General features: G+C 42.8%; 1 protein-coding gene across 4 annotated transcripts in view; it reads left to right on the plus strand.

Annotated features, from left to right (window-relative positions):
* Window positions 1-18,420, plus strand: part of LOC143805564 (ligand of Numb protein X 2-like) — a 91,520-nt gene that overhangs the window by 64,128 nt on the left and 8,972 nt on the right. For all 4 annotated transcript variants that reach the window (XM_077285057.1, XM_077285060.1, XM_077285061.1 and 1 more), the window contains exons 3-7: window positions 8,352-8,545; window positions 8,630-8,826; window positions 13,206-13,580; window positions 15,588-15,761; window positions 18,026-18,200. In XM_077285057.1, the coding sequence (XP_077141172.1) occupies window positions 8,352-8,545; window positions 8,630-8,826; window positions 13,206-13,580; window positions 15,588-15,761; window positions 18,026-18,200 (1,115 nt within the window). The remainder of the gene's footprint in view (window positions 1-8,351; window positions 8,546-8,629; window positions 8,827-13,205; window positions 13,581-15,587; window positions 15,762-18,025; window positions 18,201-18,420) is intronic.

Below are 18,420 nucleotides of genomic sequence, written 5' to 3' on the forward strand. Positions count from 1 at the left end.
TATGGGTTATGTACAGGGCTATGTGCGCTGTCCTATGTACTATATATGTTATCTGCACATGCTCGGCCAAAGCAGAAGTCTGCTGTTGGAAGAAATAGGTGGGCAGAAGCGAATAGGAAGGCCAGTGATCTGGCTGTACAGATAAGCCTGAAATAGAAAAAAAAATGGACATTTTGGAAAATAATTGGATTTGAAAAAAGGTATTGTTTTAGCAAGATCATTTTACAAGTAAGGATTTATTATTGTTGTAAAATAACTTTAAAGGAAGCCTGTCACCAGGTTTGGCCAATAAGAGATACGGCCATCCCCTTTCAGGGCTGATATACGGCATTCTATAATGCTGTATATCTGCCCCCAAGCCGACCTGTAAGAGAAGAAAAATAACTTTTATTATACTCACGTGTGGGGTGGTCCGGTCCGATGGGCATCGCTGGTCTTGGTCCGACTCCTCCCATCTTCTTGCGATGCCGTCCTACTGCTTGGTTCGTGTGGATGACGCATTTCCTCGGCACTGCGTTCCTGCGCAGGCATACTTCTCTGCCCTGTTGAGGGCAGAGCAAAGTACTGCAGTGCGCAGGTGCCGGGAAAGGTCAAAGAGCCCTGGCTCATGTGCACTGCAGTACTTTGCTCTGCCCTTGACGCGGCAGAGAGGTATGCCTGCGCAGGAGCGCGGTGCCGAGGACACTGTGTAGATGACGAAGGGATGCATCATCCACACGAAGCAAACAGGAGGATGGAGGACATAAGAAGATAGGGGGCACAGGACCAAGACCAGCGACGCCCGTCGGACAGGACCGCCCCGCAGGTGAGTATAATAAGTTATTTTTCTTCTCTTACAGGTCGGGTTGGGGGCAGATATACAACCTGACTGTTGTGTTCATATATCATTTTTTTTTTGTTTTGACTGCTGGAAATAAGGACCTGTGGCCGTAATATGCTGCTCTTATATACGACAGTTGATGAAAATGACAGATCTGCTTTAAAGGGAACCTGTCATGTTCAGATATGCAAGATGTAGGGGTAATCTGCAGGTAAATCGACTGCAAATCATGTTTTTCTGTCTTACAGAAGAGCAGCTATACATTGAAAATGAATTTACATTCTCCCTGCAGCCGCTTGCTTCCAGTCATCATAGCATTGCAAGTAGCGGTTTGTCATCGCTCACTAAGGCTTCTTCCACACTTCCGTCTTCCAAATCTGCACAGGATCCGTCAAGACGTTGAAATGACGGATCCTGTGCAGATTGTGGAAAACTTGTGCATTGGGCCTGCCTTTCTGACGGACCCATCGGGGCTATGTGCACCTGTTGTGCATGCGTCTTCGCAGCGGTTTTCCGCTGCGAAAACGCTTACACAACACAAACCAGGTTAAAAAAAATTAAAAATCGCAGTATTCTCACCTACCGGCATTCCTGCGCAGCGATGCTCCCAGCAGCTAGCGTTTCTAGTAATACATTGCGAAATCTCGCGAGAAGTCACAATGTATTACTAGGAAGTAACGCTAGCTGCCGGGAACATCGGAGACGCTGCGTGGGAACGCGGGTAGGTGAGAATACTGTGATTTTTTTTTTTTTTTTTTTTAAATTATTTTTAACATTATATCTTGCATAGGCAGCATCAATAGTAAAAAGAGAAAGAGCGAGAGAGAATTTCCCTGACGGGAAATTCTTCCACGCATGCTCTCTTTGAAAAGGCGGCATCCGTCACTGGATTCCTGCTTTTCACAGGCAGCGACACATCGTCGCTGACCGATTTTTACGACATGCAGAAAAAATGTTCCTCTGAACGTTTTCTCTGCCCGACGGACCGTTTTTTAATGCAGGATCCAGTGAAAGACGGATGAAACGGATGGCCATCCGTCACTAAGGCTTCTTTCACACTAGCGTCGGGCTCGGCCCGTCGCCGTGCGTCGGGCCGAGGTCCCCGACGCTAGCGTTGTCCCCGCCGCACAACGGGGGCAGCAGATGCATTTTTCCAGCGCATCCGCTGCCCCATTGTGAGGTGCGGGGAGGTGGGGGCGGAGTTCCGGCGGAGTTCCGGCCGCGCATGCGCGGTCGGAAAAAGCGGACCGTCGGGAGCAAAAAACGTTACATGTAACGTTTTTTGCTCCCGACGGTCCGCCACAGCACGGCGCAACCGTCGCAGGACGGTTGCGACGTGTGTCATTGCGTCGCAAATGCGTCACTAATGTTAGTCAATACAGAAAGAACGCATCCTGCAAGCACTTTTGCAGGATGCGTTTTTTCGGCAAAACGACGCATTTGCGACGTAATGCAGTTAACGCTAGTGTGAAAGTAGCCTAATACAAGTCTATGAGAAAATGCAGGATCCTGCAACTTTTTTTGCAGGATCCTGCATTCTCAAAAAGCGACGGATTGTGACGGGAGCTGAAAGACGGAAGTGTGAAAGAGGCCTAAACTGTGAGCATGCTGTGATCACTCCCCTGTGCTTTGACAACCTGCTCTTTGCACACATACGCTTGTAGAGTTGGCTGTCAATGTGCCGGAGAGTGATTACAGGAAGCTTACCATAATACCAGCACTGTCCCTGATCACTGGAAGTGAGCAGTTGCATGGAGGATTAAATTTGATTTTCTCCCTGTAGCTGCTGCTGTAGATTGACCCTCTATCTGCAGGTAAAGTGTTTCTGGACGTGACAGATTCCCTTTAAGGCCACATTCACACGTTCAGTATTTGGTCAAAACTCAAAGTGGGTGATAAACACAGAAATGGTGACGTGTTTCTATTATACTTTTCCTCCTATTGCTCCACTCCTGGTTTTGGCTTACAGATACTGAGGTATACCCTAAAATAATTATTGAAATACAAAAACTAATGTAAAATACTGAGCAAATACTGAACATGTAAACGTGGCCTCACTGAACATAGACAGATCTAATGGAATTGGAGGTAATACTGTAGTTGAATTATATTGTAGCAGAGGTGAGGGACAATTGTTTTATTTTTTTAAAGGAGTTGGTGGATCTTACATAGAAGTGAATGAATGCTCACAAGTTGTAAGAATCAAACCCTCCATGCAATACCTCTTTTTCTGCTTATCTCATTGCTTGGGCTTTTTAGCTCTATTCCCCACTAGTCTCAGTGTTGACCTGTGGGGACAACTAGTGTGATTTGACAGCATGGTCTTTGCACACAATTGCAGTTACTATTGATGAGCTGTGCATAGGGCAAGTGCAGTGTCATTAGTAAGGAGGTGAACCTGTACCTTGGTGTACTGTGCGTTGCTTTACATGCTCCCTACCTGTTTCTCAGTATCACATAGCACAAGCCTGGGCTCAGATCCTAACCACTGATGCTGTGTGTATTGGCTGTCAATTAGATATATGCGGACAAAAACACATGCATGGTTATCATATAAAGATTACTCCATTATAGAAAAATATCTCACAAATACAGATAATAAATATTTTATTAGAGGACACAGCTTGCATAATAAAATGAATGCTAAAAAATCAGAAAGTAATGAGAACAAATACGCACGCATGGCCAGGACAGTGTGGGAATCTGTAAAATGGGGCTGAATCCGGGAAAGAAAACTCAGTATGTGTCACTCAGGATGTTTTTACCTATAGGTTGCGTTTTTTCACTAAAGTTTTGCAAAAGTGCAGCAAATTTTTGACTCTTTGTACATACATTTTTCTTTGCATTTCTGAATATTTGGAAAGATGTCTATGAGGAAATAACAGCAGAAAAAAAAGATCGGGCTGTATTTTGATAAAAAGGCCAAAGGCCCTAAAAATGCTAAAGGCTTTTGAAAATAAATAAATAGTAGAGCTGTGGAAAATGTGCGTAAGTGATGTGTGAAAGAACTGGCCTCAAGGATGTTTGGAGCTGGTTTTAAATGAATTGTTGTTCAGGCTGAAATTAGACTAGGTTCACACTTACAGAACCTAAGATAAAAATAAAATGCGCAAATACCCTGTAGTAAGTAAATAAATAGTAATAGTACATGTAAATAATATAGGGTACTTAGTTAAGGCTACGTTCACATTTGCGTTGTGCGCCGCAGCGTCGGCACCACAACGCAAACAAAAACGCAGCAAAATGCATGCACAACGCTGCGTTTTGCGCCGCATGCGTCCTTTTTTTGATTGATTTTGGACGCAGCAAAAATGCAACTTGCTTATTTCCTCTGCGCCCGGACGCGTGCGCCACAGGGACGCATGCGGCGCAAAACGCAAGTGCGACGCATGTCCATGCGCCCCCATGTTAAATATAGGGACGCATGCGGCGACGCTGCGGCGCCCGACGCTGCGGCGCCCGACGCTGCGGCGCAGACCGCAAGTGTGAACGTAGACTAACACTGTTTTGATTAAAAAAAAAAAAAAAAATGTAAAAGCCATTCCACCACATCAAGGTTTTAACTCTTGTGGTTCACCCCACTGTGTCAGCAGACCTAAAAATAAACGGGGGCAGAGCAGGACCCAGACCCGACTTTTCAGACATCTGTCCTTGGAAAGCTATATAAACAAAAGGAACAGCCCAAGAAATGCGGAGCCACACCCCAGTTTGTACAAAAATGAAGTACTAGTGATAAGTGAACATGCTCGGTTAAGGTGTTATCCAAGCATGCTTGGGTGCTAACAGAGTGTCTTCGGCATGCTGTAAAAATGCTAACAAACAGGCAATCCCTGCAGGTGTTATGGGCTGTTTGACAGCCACAAGGCATGCAGGTACGGGGACAGGGACTTATTTTTCGAGCACAGCGAAGACACTTGGTTAGCACCCGAGCATGCTCAGATAACACCTTATGCAAGCATCAACACAAAAGAAATAAGCATTGGTCATAAGAGATGGGGATCACCAGACAGCAGGATAGTATGCAAGAAGAATTACACAACTTTATTGAGGTACAACATAGATACTGAAAACATTAAAAACATTTAAAAACAGTTAGAAAAGAGAAATCATTGCCCAAAATAAGGCACATGCCTGGAACCAATGTTATGGGAAACAATAAGAGTAATACATAAGTGCATGCATATATACCTAGTCTGTAAGGACCTATATGGACAGCATATTAATCAATCTAGAGGTATGTAGACAGAGAATAATCATCATGAGACCCTACCAAATAGAGAAAAAAAATATATGTATATATATAAATGGATACTTCTTAAAGAGATTGAATATAGGTCTGTAATAAGACCTTTAGGTTAACAGTCATGCATTGTATGTGCCCACAATTAACAAACAGTAATAAATGTATACTCCCAATACAAATGAAAGGGACAAATATCAATGCCCAACATGTCCTATAGGAAAATCCAGTTTACAAATACTAAGAGTATAACATTCCAAGTGCGTTAGTTACCCACAAGTGAACTAGGACCAGAACCAGCATATCCATAATCCCTCCATGAGGCAAACAGACCTAATAACCCTCAGATAATACCAGGCATGACAAGAAAAACGAAAACCCGTTTTTCTTGTCATGCCTGGTATTATCTGAGGGTTATTAGGTCTGTTTGCCTCATGGAGGGATTATGGATATGCTGGTTCTGGTCCTAGTTCACTTGTGGGTAACTAACGCACTTGGAATGTTATACTCTTAGTATTTGTAAACTGGATTTTCCTATAGGACATGTTGGGCATTGATATTTGTCCCTTTCATTTGTATTGGGAGTATACATTTATTACTGTTTGTTAATTGTGGGCACATACAATCCATGACTGTTAACCTAAAGGTCTTATTACAGACCTATATTCAATCTCTTTAAGAAGTATCCATTTATATATATACATATATTTTTTTTCTCTATTTGGTAGGGTCTCATGATGATTATTCTCTGTCTACATACCTCTAGATTGATTAATATGCTGTCCATATAGGTCCTTACAGACTAGGTATATATGCATGCACTTATGTATTACTCTTCTTGTTTCCCATAACATTGGTTCCAGGCATGTGCCTTATTTTGGGCAATGATTTCTCTTTTCTAACTGTTTTTAAATGTTTTTAATGTTTTCAGTATCTATGTTGTACCTCAATAAAGTTGTGTAATTCTTCTTGCATACTATCCTGCTGTCTGGTGATCCCCATCTCTTATGACCAATGCTTATTTCTTTTGTGTTGTTGTTTCTACTATCATTGGTTAAGGTTGGATCCCAGTAGTAAATTGTCCATGGTGCCCCCAAAAACCTTTATATGTAGACCTTATGCAAGCATGTTCGCTCATCACTACTAAGTACTTTATTTCCATGTATTATTACTATTTATTTACTCACTACAGGGTATTAGCCCATTTTGTCTTTATTTTAGTTCTGCTTGTTACATGGCCACAGTGTGAATGCACACCTACACATTTGCACTTATACCAACGTATGCTCTGCCTGAACTTTTTTTTGTTTGTTTTGGCTCACACTTACATTTATGAATTCCACTTGTATGTTCCATTTTAGGAACAGACAAAACAGAATTCATACCAAAAACTGATCCGTTGTATAACTGATGTAGATGGCAGTGCAATGGTACAATGCAGGATTTCCATTTTTTCAGGTCACGTTTGAGTCCTGATAAGCGCTCACCTCATAATAATTAATTGTTAATTTAGAATAAAGGGACATGTGAACAGCCCCTTAGATTGTAATGGGTCAATGTTCTATCTCTGGAAAACACAGAACATGTTCGTGTCTTACAGATGTCTGAATAAGGCCTTACTGTTAGACGCGAAGCGTTCTGTTTCTCACTATAGTGCCGCTCAGTTGCTGCCGCGTGAATCTACAGCAGAATGCAGGCTGCTATTCACAGCACACAGTCTATCTAGCAACAAATACAGGATATCCTCCAACCACATGTGTTGTTTGAGTGAACACAGGGACCAGGGGAGTCAGACATGGGTTTCTTACCTATGTTACGTGCAGACCATCTCTGCGTGTACACCGAGAGCTGGTTCTGCTTGTACAACTCTGCTGTGACTTTTCCTGTGTTTAGACTGATCTGTGAGGCCAATGGATGTATAGACACGTGTAGGAAACTTATATTGCCTTATATTGAGTTGGTGAGCTGCGGTATTTGGATATGAAGATCAAGGGCACATGGTAGAAGCCAAGTCCTTGGTTAATGATTACACAGTCCAGGCCCAGGGATTGCTCTGTAAATATTACACGGCTTCAGAGCCACAATGTTCTCAGTGTGACGCTTGTTGTTGACCTGAAACTCCTGCAGTTCATGTGTGGAGCCAGATAACTTATACACTAAACTTGTGTCTGTGAATCTGGAGGCGAGATTGCCTCCAATGTGAAGGGTATTCATAAACGACCACTCAGGACGCACTTCAGAATTTTTTTTTTTTTATTAAATATGATGAAATATGATATCATTTTGACAGAATTAGTATCAAAGTTTGCCGTTATATTGGTTCCATCAATTAATGAGAGCCCAGCTGACCCGATAATAAGTCAGTGGGGTCGGTCAAGCATGGTTGGTGTCTGATCATGTGACTGATCCGACCTTCTGTTAATTTAGGTTTATTTTCTCATATGATGGAGCAAACAACATAACTAAATAACGCAAATGTGAAGGAAACCTAATCTGCAAATGCAGCCGGCAGAACTTTCCAAAGTCTGTAAAGTTTGCTCACAATGCGGACTTTCTTCTCCTAAATAAATAAATATATATAATATTACATGGTAGGTAATGCGTTGTTTCATGAGACAGATGTAGAGGCTGTACATACTTTCCCACACAGAAACAAAGGCAAAAAAGCATGCACCGGGAGCGCCAGTGTCTTGTATTGCTATGTAATGGCTTTGTATGCTGTATGAATCTTTCCTACCAGTTATACCATGCTATGCATGTAATATAGTATTTATATTTTAACAGCAATGTGACCTGGGCCTCTGTAATTACAAATAACTGTAGTATAAAGAGATTAGGTGTGATTCCTTAGGGTGTGTTCACTCGGAGGGAAATTATAAGGGTATCCGCTGCGACAAATCTTCCACATTGAGTGAATTTTGTTGTTGAACATTCTGTAAATTTGCAACTGTGGACAGAGATAAATTAAAGGGAAAATAAAACTATTGTTACCTGCCCTGAGGCTTCCCTGGCTCCTTTGCGTGGTCCACTACAGGTCTCTGTAGAACCCAGCCTTCTCCGATGACATCTGGCCCCATGGCACCATGTACTGCCCCTGACTGATTGCAGTAATCGCATGGCACAAGAAGTTATGGCAGGAGTTAGGTTATACCAGCTAGGTGATGGCATCCTTTATAGCTGTCCTGGATCTTGGACAGAGTCAGCATGGCATGAAGGTGTCCTATTCCTACATTTTTGTGCTGTTATTAGTGCAATGGATGCTAACCATTAATTATATTTATTGCATATCAGATGTGCAGGCTTCAGAAAATACAGAGCCGAAAGAGAGAAGAGGACTGCCCCTGTCAAGGATACCAATGAAGCTGATGCGCGCCAAGCAAGTGGCATTGCCAATGTTCTAGCAGAATCGTCCCTGGCCGCTGTGGTAGCTCTGGGTACGTCTGAGCCGGGCTTGGTGAATCCAGCATTTGATGAAAACGATGATGGTGAGATAAGAATAGAGGTATAGATGTATGTCCCGCAGCGCTTTCTACTAAGGAGTCTAATTATTTTTGTTTTGAACCTCACAGATCAACCTCACAGGACAAGTCTAGTAGCGGAGACAAGTACAGTAGAGATACATCGAGATGATCCTGAAGAGGAACTCGGCATGCGAATTGTGGGGGGTAGAGACACCCCTCTGGGCAACATTGTAATTCAGGAAGTGCTGAAAGATTCTTTGGTAGCTACAGATGGCCAGCTTATGCCCGGAGACCACATACTGGAGGTACGATCACTACACCATCTGCTTGGTTGTAAGGAGATGATTATCTACTTTGTGGAAACTGTAGCCTAACCCTGGTGTTGCGTGCCCTAACATGACATCAGAGACAAGTCAGTTCTTCATATAACATGCCCCACACTGGCCACTAGCCTATTAGTAAGTCCCCTGGTGGCCTGGTGGTAAATTGGGCTTAGCACTTTATAGGTACACCCCACAACTCCCTCTCCCCAAGAATCACAAGGCAAAAATAATGGAAGGGAGAAAAAAAAGGTAACCAGCTCATCTATATGTTTACATTTAGCTTGCCCATAATGGAAGCCGTTGCAAGGCGACGAGTACATGGTATGAGAAAAGTACACCTGTCCAGCTCAATCCAGATGACCTAATGGAATAATATCATCACTTCTAATTCACACTTTTTAAAAATGATTACGTACCACATCATGATTAAGAACACACATTGCCTTTGAAACGTTGATGAATTAATTTCCATCCCCACTGAACATATATACTTTTTTTTTTTTTCCCAAAAAAATATTAAAACACAAGGTGTGTAATTAGTGCCTTGTAAAGTGAACCCATCATGTAAAAGAACATTTTTAACTTGCAGATATGGAGTTAATCTGCTGGTTAATACCTGTCTGGCACGGTTTGGAGCCTGCACTGAAAGCCCCATTGCCAAGAGGAAACTAATGTTATTCCCTCCAGCAGCCTCAGTCTTTCAGTCACAGGGTTGGTGCTGGCGAGGCTTCAGTCACCACCCTGTGCATAGATAGCGGGGGCTGTAACTGCGCCCCCGGCACTGACTGACATCAGACTCAGCGTTACGGATGGCTGTCAGTCAGTGTCTGGGGCGCGGTTACAGGCGCGGCTCTCTAAACACTGCGTGAGTGTCACCCCTGTGACTGAGAGAGCGAGCCTGCTGGAATAAAGTTAATTTCCTCCAGGCAGTGGGGCTCTCAGTGCGAGTGCTGCACGTTGCCAGAACACTATAAATCTGCAGATTAACCCCAGGTTAATTGTGCTATTTTACATGACTGGTTTCCTTTAAGACATACACCTAACATATTAGATGGTATTTCGGCTACGCAAGCTAGGCACATGGTGTGAGCTTGTGTATTATGGCCAAAGTGTTACCAGATATTTTTGCTGTGTGATTTTGGGAAGTCAGTGGGCTTTTTAGGGGGAATACTTCAAAGATGCAAGGCTTGCAAATGAATAGACGGTCTGTGGAAGTGCGACTAATACTTTTTCTCTGTTTCTTTAACTTTTGTACCAGCCACTGGTGCGTGTAACACATTTTTATCTGTAGTTTGTTAAAACCAGTTAAATGTGTTACTAAGTGGTGCAAAGATGAATGCTCCGATGTTGCCCAACCAGTAGAGGTTTTCTATTCTCATAAACATTTATTGATGTACTCTCAGAAGAAGAGGGTATATGTAAGAGTTACATTCTACTATAAACTACAGTCTGTGTTATTTTATGTACATAAAATGTGCGGTGGGCAGTTTCTTTAGTTTTCAGCACCCACCAGACTGCTGGTAGTATGTACCCTGTGAGCAATTAATCCCATCGGAGCAAAGTACTGCAGTGTGCAGGCGCCGGGGAAAGGTCAGAGAGGCCCAGTGCCCTCGCACTGCAGTATTTTGCTCTGCCCTCCGCATGCAGTTCCAATTTCATATATTCAAAGCGCCCATCGGACTAGAACCGGACCGGGACCACCCCTGGGTGAGTATAATCTAACCTCTTTTTCTCATCTTTCAGGATACATCGGGGGCTCATCTACAGCTTACAGAATGCTGTATATAAGCCCCTGATGCTGGTGGGCTTAGCTCAACTTCGATTTTGGGGGTGACAGGTTCCCTTTAATTTGATTGCTTGAAACAATGTTCCAAAAGTGCTCAGCCATTGCATGAGCACACAGAGCAGTCTGCCGGCTCCATAGAAAGTCTGTGGGTCCATTCTTAGATTGGTATGGCCCAGAGGTCTGAGATGTGCCGTGTTGCCAGCATGTCAGTTTTTATGATTGCTATTTGTGAGGGCTATTAAGTCTGGGACTATATGGTTATTATACTGTTCATTATATCCTGGTGTCATCCCTACAATTATTTAGTATATTTTGGGGATATTTGTTTTTATTTAAATTTTTTTTAATCATACATGTTTTTTTGTCTGAAATAAAAATTTATACATTACAGGTGGGCTTATCATTAGGTAATTTCTGTTTTTGTTGTCTAGTTCTCGATTGATTACTGATTCAGCACCCATCTTGTTATACTAGCTGTGCTTCTCACTTCTTGTTTCCTTGCATACTTGAGTTACGCTCCCTTGCCGACACCAGAGAATCCTGACAGCACACAGTGCGCGCGATGTGAGGACTCGCAAGTCTGCAGTCACAAACAGTGACTGCAGACTTGTAGCCTAAGACCGGACACCTCCTGTAAGATGTCCCGTATAGATTTTGTGGTGAATATGCACAGTGTATATGAAATTGGCGTGGATGTGCAATCTACTGTGCTGGTCAATTTATGCTGTGGATTTTCTCTGCAGCATGTGGATGAGAATTCATAAAATCTCGACCAAAGATACTGATAATTTAATAAGGATAAAGAGCCAGGTATTCCTGCTGGATTTTCTGGATGGAAGATCTGCTGCTTTTCTGCCTTGTGTGAACGTACCCTTTAACATTAATTTTGCTTTTTTTTTTTAAACATGACAATTCTTTGTTAAATTATTAGATATGTGGCTTTGTGTATGACAGTAATTCCCTTTGCCAGGCCTTGAGACAGAAATATCAGCATAGATTACGTTCATCAGCTGCATTTATGGGATGGGTGTAACAACAAAAACTCCTTTAGGCACTATTTAGGGAGGTTTGCGATATGTCACTTAGCAGTAATGAGATTCATACCTCCAGCCAGGTATAATTGCATATTTAATTAATCTCTCATGATGTAAGGTGCTTCTTGACGACAGATGGTTTATGAGGTATATGATATACACTTATATGTAGGAGCAGAGACAAATGAACGTGATACGTGAAGATGGTACATATTTGACTGTATTACCATACATAGTAGTTTCATGACTGGGGAACAACGATGTGAGCCTGGCACCAGCACAACTTCTCATTCTTCATTAACTTTTAAAGGATGATCTAGAAATAATTCTATCTGAGGAAAAAAAGTTAATCTACAACATGTCACCTGGTCTGTCTGGTGAAAGCTAATGAAAACTAAGTTGGGAAACAGTGGCATAACTATAGTCCTATGGTCGCAGGGCAAAATTTGTACCTGCCCCCAATTCCCAGCAGCATGCTGCTCAGATACATGGGTCTCACTAATGTTAAGAGTCTGCGTCACCCCCATACAATGACAGTATAGTGGAAGCTATCAGTGTATATAGTACAGGTAACTCCAGTGATCGCAGGTGACACTTATACATGAGTTCTGTACATAGTATGTAGTGTAAGTATACAGGTAACTTCAGAGACTCACTGGTGACCTCTCCAACTGAAGTCGCTCATTTTCTCTTTTCTTCTTCATCTGACGCGGGCTCCTATGATTTCATCCAGCCAGGACTCATCTGCGGAAAAAGTAACGCGCATATCTATGGCTGATCACTTCTAGGGCTCCTTTTCCATTTTTCCCCAGTACTACAGTAACAGGACCTCTCTTTTTATTCTGCAGTAATATTATCCCCCAAAATAACATTCATTACAGTAGTGCTGCTACCATGTGTCCTCATAGAGTAGAATTGTCCCCACCGTGCCACCTATGCAGTAGTATTGTCCACCAATTATGCCCCCATACAAGTGTCTCATCTCTCTGTGGCCCGTAATATTCCCATACAGCTCTGGTAAAAATTAAGAGACCACTTTAGATAAGCAGTTGCTCGAGATGTCCGACTGCGCTTTCCACCTTAAAAACACATGCATGCTCTGCTGAACTGAGCGCGCACGTGCATTGTAGGGGTGGGCAATATCTGTCTGCCAAATGCGTGCTTGCCCATCAGATATTATAGTGCCATTGGCACCTTTAGCTCAAGTCTTCCACCCCAATCTTTTTAACACACAACTCCAGTCAGAATTAAGATTCTGGTTGGACTACACTTAAAGGGATTTCTGTAAAGTAATAAAATATATTACTTACCGACGCCCCATCACTCCTTTCTATCGTTGATTTCTGTACATTGCTGATCTAGATGGACATTTGACTGCTGCAGTCCTTCGCTGGCCGCAGCATTGAGCGATGCCAGTAACGCAGTGTATATTAAGAATAAATATATGTCTCAGTTCTGTTAAATAGTTCAATTTACATATTCTGGAGAAGTTTTGCTTCTACGGGTCGCTAGTTGTTAATAAAGCCTTGATGCATTTTCAGGTTAATGGAATGAATATCAGTAATGTGTCCCACAGCCAAGCAATTGCCTTACTCCGGCAGCCTTCTTCTGTGTTCTACATCACTGTCCTACAAGAGAAGGGTTTCTCGCAAAGATCTCAACGAGCAGAGGGAACCACCACAGCTAGTGTCTGCAAAGAAGTGATCCAAGTGACTCTACTGAAGCAGGATCGATCGGAGCCTCTAGGGATCAAGTTGGTCAGGAAGACTGAGGAGCATGGTGTTTTTGTTCTGGATTTATTAGATGGTGGTCTGGCTGCAAAAGATGGAAAACTAAAGTGTAATGACAAGGTCTTGTCCATTAATGGTCATGATCTCCGTCATGGGACTCCTGAGGCGGCAGCGCAGATAATCCAGGTAATCCAGCCTACATTGTCTGTATATCAGAGCTGTGATGGTGGGTTGAAGGAAGACAAGGTCTCTCATGTTTGACCACTGCGCCCAAATATGAAATTAAATATGCATGTTAAGGTCACTGATGCTAAAGCGATTAAAGAAAACCATCCATGATGACTGATTTAATAAAATAAGGACATCCACGTGATACCTTTTTAGAGTTATATTGATGAGATGGGGGGCATAAAACTATGCTAAAAAGGAAGATCTGAGACAAATGCTGTGTCTAGTTACATGTGTCATGCTCCCTCTCAGGTGGGTAAGGCTGGTTTCACATTAGCATACGGGAGTGCTGCGGATGGCAGCGTACTTTCCTCCCTTCTTCCCTGAAACCACACCTACGCCTCCTTGCATCCTGTGGTGCCCTACGTACCTATCTTTATCATTGGGTCCGCAGGGACGTACGTGGTTTGCGGATGCCTCCGCATGCCCCATTTGAACGCTGCGCCGAACGCAACATGTTGCATTTTGTTGTGGTCGGCGCAGCGTCCAAACGGCGCATGTGTAGGCGGAGCATAGGCGTGGTTTCAGGGAGGAAGAAGGGAGGAAGTACACTGCCATCCGCAGCACTCCTGTACGCTAGTGTGAAACCAGCTTTACAATTTTGAAAAGTTTCACTGATGGCTCATTTAGACAGGCTAATAATCGGCAAAATGAGCGTGCACAAATGTCAGCCTGTGTGAATAGGCTAGCATTCATTTGAAGAAAAAAAATAAAAAAATAGCAAAACGCTGGTTCGTCCGGTGCAATGATTTTTCTCTTTTTGTCCTGTTTAAACCTGACATGTGCTTCCGATAGTAAAAAATTCTATGCACATGGAACGATCATATTAAAGGGAACCTGTCACCACGTTTTTGGAAGATGGGATAAAAATAGCGTTAAATAGGGGCAGAGGTGGGCGTTACATTAGTGTGTGTGTTATGCGTTTATTACCCACCTAAGTTGCCGAAATAACTTTGACAGGCGAAAACGGAGACTTTGCAATCAGGCTGGTCAGGTCACATGGGCGTGGTGTCTTCACCCAGATTTGGCGTAGTTTTCCGTTGGTGGCGTAGTGGTGTGCGCATGCCCAAAGTCCGGAATCCTCTTCCAGGGGATTTAAAATAGCGCGGTGTTCGTTATTGCATTGGTGATCGGTGGGCGCGGCCATCTTCCTTTGGCCGCGCGTGCGCAGAAGCGGCGCTCTGCTGGCCGCGGCTTCAGGAAAATGGCCGCGGGATGCCGCGCGTGCGCAGATGGATATCGCGGCGGCCATTTTCCTGAAGCCGCGGCCAGCAGAGCGCCGCTTCTGCGCACGCGCGGCCAAAGGAAGATGGCCGCGCCCACCGATCACCAATGCAATAACGAACACCGCGCTATTTTAAATCCCCTGGAAGAGGATTCCGGACTTTGGGCATGCGCACACCACTACGCCACCAACGGAAAACTACGCCAAATCTGGGGGAAGACAACGCCCATGCGACCTGACCAGCCTGATTGACAGGCGAAAACGGAGACTTTGCAAAGTTATTTCGGCAACTTAGGTGGGTAATAAACGCATAACACACACACTAATGTAACGCCCACCTCTGCCACTATTTAACGCTATTTTTATCCCATCTTCCAAAAACGTGGTGACAGGTTCCCTTTAATGATTGTTCTGTGCACACAGAATGTTTGTCTAAACAGGCCAGTAAGCGACTGGTCCAAATGAACAGCGTGGATTAGACCACCTAAAAGGACCATAAGTGTCCTGCTTCTGAGAAGCCTTGGAGGGTAACAATCCTTTTCAGAGGTAGGGACAAGCTGGTTAATTTGTGTTGCTTTGCACTCCACCGCAGTTACAGGGCCTGATGCTGACCCAAGTAAAGTATTATTTATAGCAGCTTCCATTTACAATGTCCTGCATGATTTTGCATTGTCGTATAAAAGTGAATTGTTTACCTTGTTTATGAAAGTTCAGAATTACATAATTTTGTCATCTTGTAGATGAGTGAGGCACGGGTTAACTTTGTGGTCCTTCGGCAAAGTATCCTGCAGGCTATGGAAGTCAATGAAGAAGGAACTTCATCTGGGAGCAGCAGCAGTAGCAATGGGGAAAGTCCTGTCCAGGCACGCAAGAGGCCTAGTGTACATCCATGTAGAAGGAAATCCACACAGAGGGTGAGTTATTATTTCTACGTAGTTTGCCACAGTAGGACCACATGGTAAAATTTACTGGCTTTAAGGACCTGACTGAAAGCTGAATTCTAATACTTTGGGGAAAAAAGTATTTAGTCAGCCACCAATTGTGCAAGTTCTCCCACTTAAAAAGATGAGACGCCTGTAATTGACATCATTCATAGACCACAACTATGAGAGTCCTAAAATGAGAAAACAAATCCAGAAAATCACCTTGTCTGATTTGGCAAGATTTATTTTGCAAATTATGGTAGAAAATAAGTATTTGGTCATTAACAAAAGTCCATCTAAATATTTCGTTATATATCCATTTTTTGGCAATGACAGCGGTCAAACGTTTTCTGTAAGTCTTCACAAGGTTGGCACACACTGTTGGTGGTATGTTGGCCCATTCCTCCATGCAGATCTCCTCTAGAGCAGTGATGTTTTGGGCCTGTCGCTGGGCGACACGGACTTTCAACTCTCTCCAAAGGTTTCCTATGGGGTTGAGATCTGGAGACTGGCTAGGCCACTCCAGGACCTTCATCTGCTTATTACGAAGTCACTCCTTTGTTGCCCTGGTGATGTGCTTCAGATCATTATGATGCTGAAAGACCCATCTACGTTTCATCTTCCGTGCCCTTGCTGATGGAAGGAGGTTTGCACTCAAAATCTAACAATATATTCTTTCATGTATAAGGATCAGTCGTCCTGGTCCCTTTGCAGAGAAACAGCCCCAAAGTATGATGTTGCTACCCCCATGCTTCACAGTAGGTATGGTGTTCTTTGGATGTAACTCAGCATTCTGTCTCCTCCAAACACGACGAGTTTTGCTTCTACCAAACAGTTCTACTTTGGTTTCATCAGACCATATGACATTTTCCAAATACTCTTCTGGATAATCCAAATGCTCTCTTTTTTTTTTTATAAATCAGTTAAATTTTTATTAATAGTATTCAAATTGACAAACAAGTGCAATTGTGTAAAAAAAAAAAAAGACATGTTTACATATTTCAAATTACTCCCCTACTGCCCCCCTACCCTTAAAGCATGTATGAACAGCAATAGTACAATAACATACATTGCATACACATTAAAACAGCACCCTATTGGAATCAGCTCCTCTCCATCCACGGTTTTCACAGAGTTTCAAAGGTTTTCACACTTTTTCTTTTTTCATAAATACCCTTTTATATATTAACAACCATGTCAGACTGTCTATAGAATTCTCACAATGTCGGCGGTTCTTCACTTATCCAGTGTCTTTACGCGCAACATACAACAATCTGGCTATTGCCAGTTTATGATAATTTTGCACCCGGACCTCCTCCACATGGCCCAAAATACATACCACAGGGTCCCTTTCAATTTTACCATATGTTTTCTCATTTGCTTCCCCAACATCTAACCAGTACGAGTTCAGCCTCGGACATTGCCATAACATGTGCAGAATCCCTGCCCCCTCGGACTGACACCTAGGACACTCAGAGGTCTGTCTCAACCCGGCATTATACAGCCTATCTGGACGTTCACAGGTGCTGCAGCTTATTTGCTATTGAAGTGGATATTATATAATAATAATTATTAATAATATGTATTATAGTGCCATTTATTCCATGGCGCTTTACATGTGAAAAGTGGTATACATAATAAGGAGCTTATCTACCAAAAACCAGCGATTACATAGTGTACCAACCTGTGCTATCCTGCTTTGTGCACTGCTTATATCTGGTTGCTGTGAGAGCTGCATCTAGCTGAGCAGTTGGGGTTTTCAGACTCCTATGAAACCGATGTTGTGGCCTGTGTTTAGGATAGGTCATCTATCTCATGGCTCTGGGCCAGCAACCACAGACTACTGTCAAGGCCCGTGGACTATAGTCCTTTTCAATGTGTTTTCTCCATTCTAAAAAATTAATTAAACTTTTTTTCTCAAGATACATTGCCTACTGTGTTGTTTTTTTTTGTTGTTTTTTTTGGAGATGTCCGGTATGGCCGCTCAGCAGCATTTTCTTAAAACCATATCTGTTTAATTTGTTTCCTCTCCCAACTTGTGCCACCCCGATAAATATTAGATTTTTGATGAGATCAATTAGATGTGCCAATAAAAATTCTTAAAAAGGGGGCTCCAGGTAAGTGACCTGTTGGTAAGGGGAAGCTCCATGATATTAATGTAGGTCTGTGATGACCTTCATATTATACTGGGTGGCATTTGTTTTGCTTAATATACAGGATATACATTGTGTTTTGTCCTTTTGAATTAAATATAGGACCAGCCTCAGGCGAGTTTATTAATGGAGAAAATAGTCACTCTGAAAAAAGAGCCAAGGGAATCTCTGGGGATTACCATAGGAGGAGGACGAGATCATAAAAACAAACTCCCCATCTATGTCTCCAGTGTTCAGCCAGTGGGATGTCTGTTCAGAGATGGCAGAATCAAGAAAGGTAATTTGCTCTCTTTATATACTGGTAGACCTTTTTTGTATTATTTTTTTTTATACTACTACAAATAGAAAAATATTAGGTCAGAAAGAAAAATTACAGGCCATTCATTATATATAGACGTTGCATAAGCATTCACCATTTCTTCAGGAGAACACTGCAGATTCCAAAATACTTAAAGTTGTTTTCTAATCAAAAGCTAGTGATGATTTCTCCTTAGGGC

This window comes from Ranitomeya variabilis, chromosome 2, assembly GCF_051348905.1.
Source record: "Ranitomeya variabilis isolate aRanVar5 chromosome 2, aRanVar5.hap1, whole genome shotgun sequence".
In the NCBI taxonomy this organism is placed as follows: Eukaryota; Metazoa; Chordata; class Amphibia; order Anura; family Dendrobatidae; genus Ranitomeya; species Ranitomeya variabilis.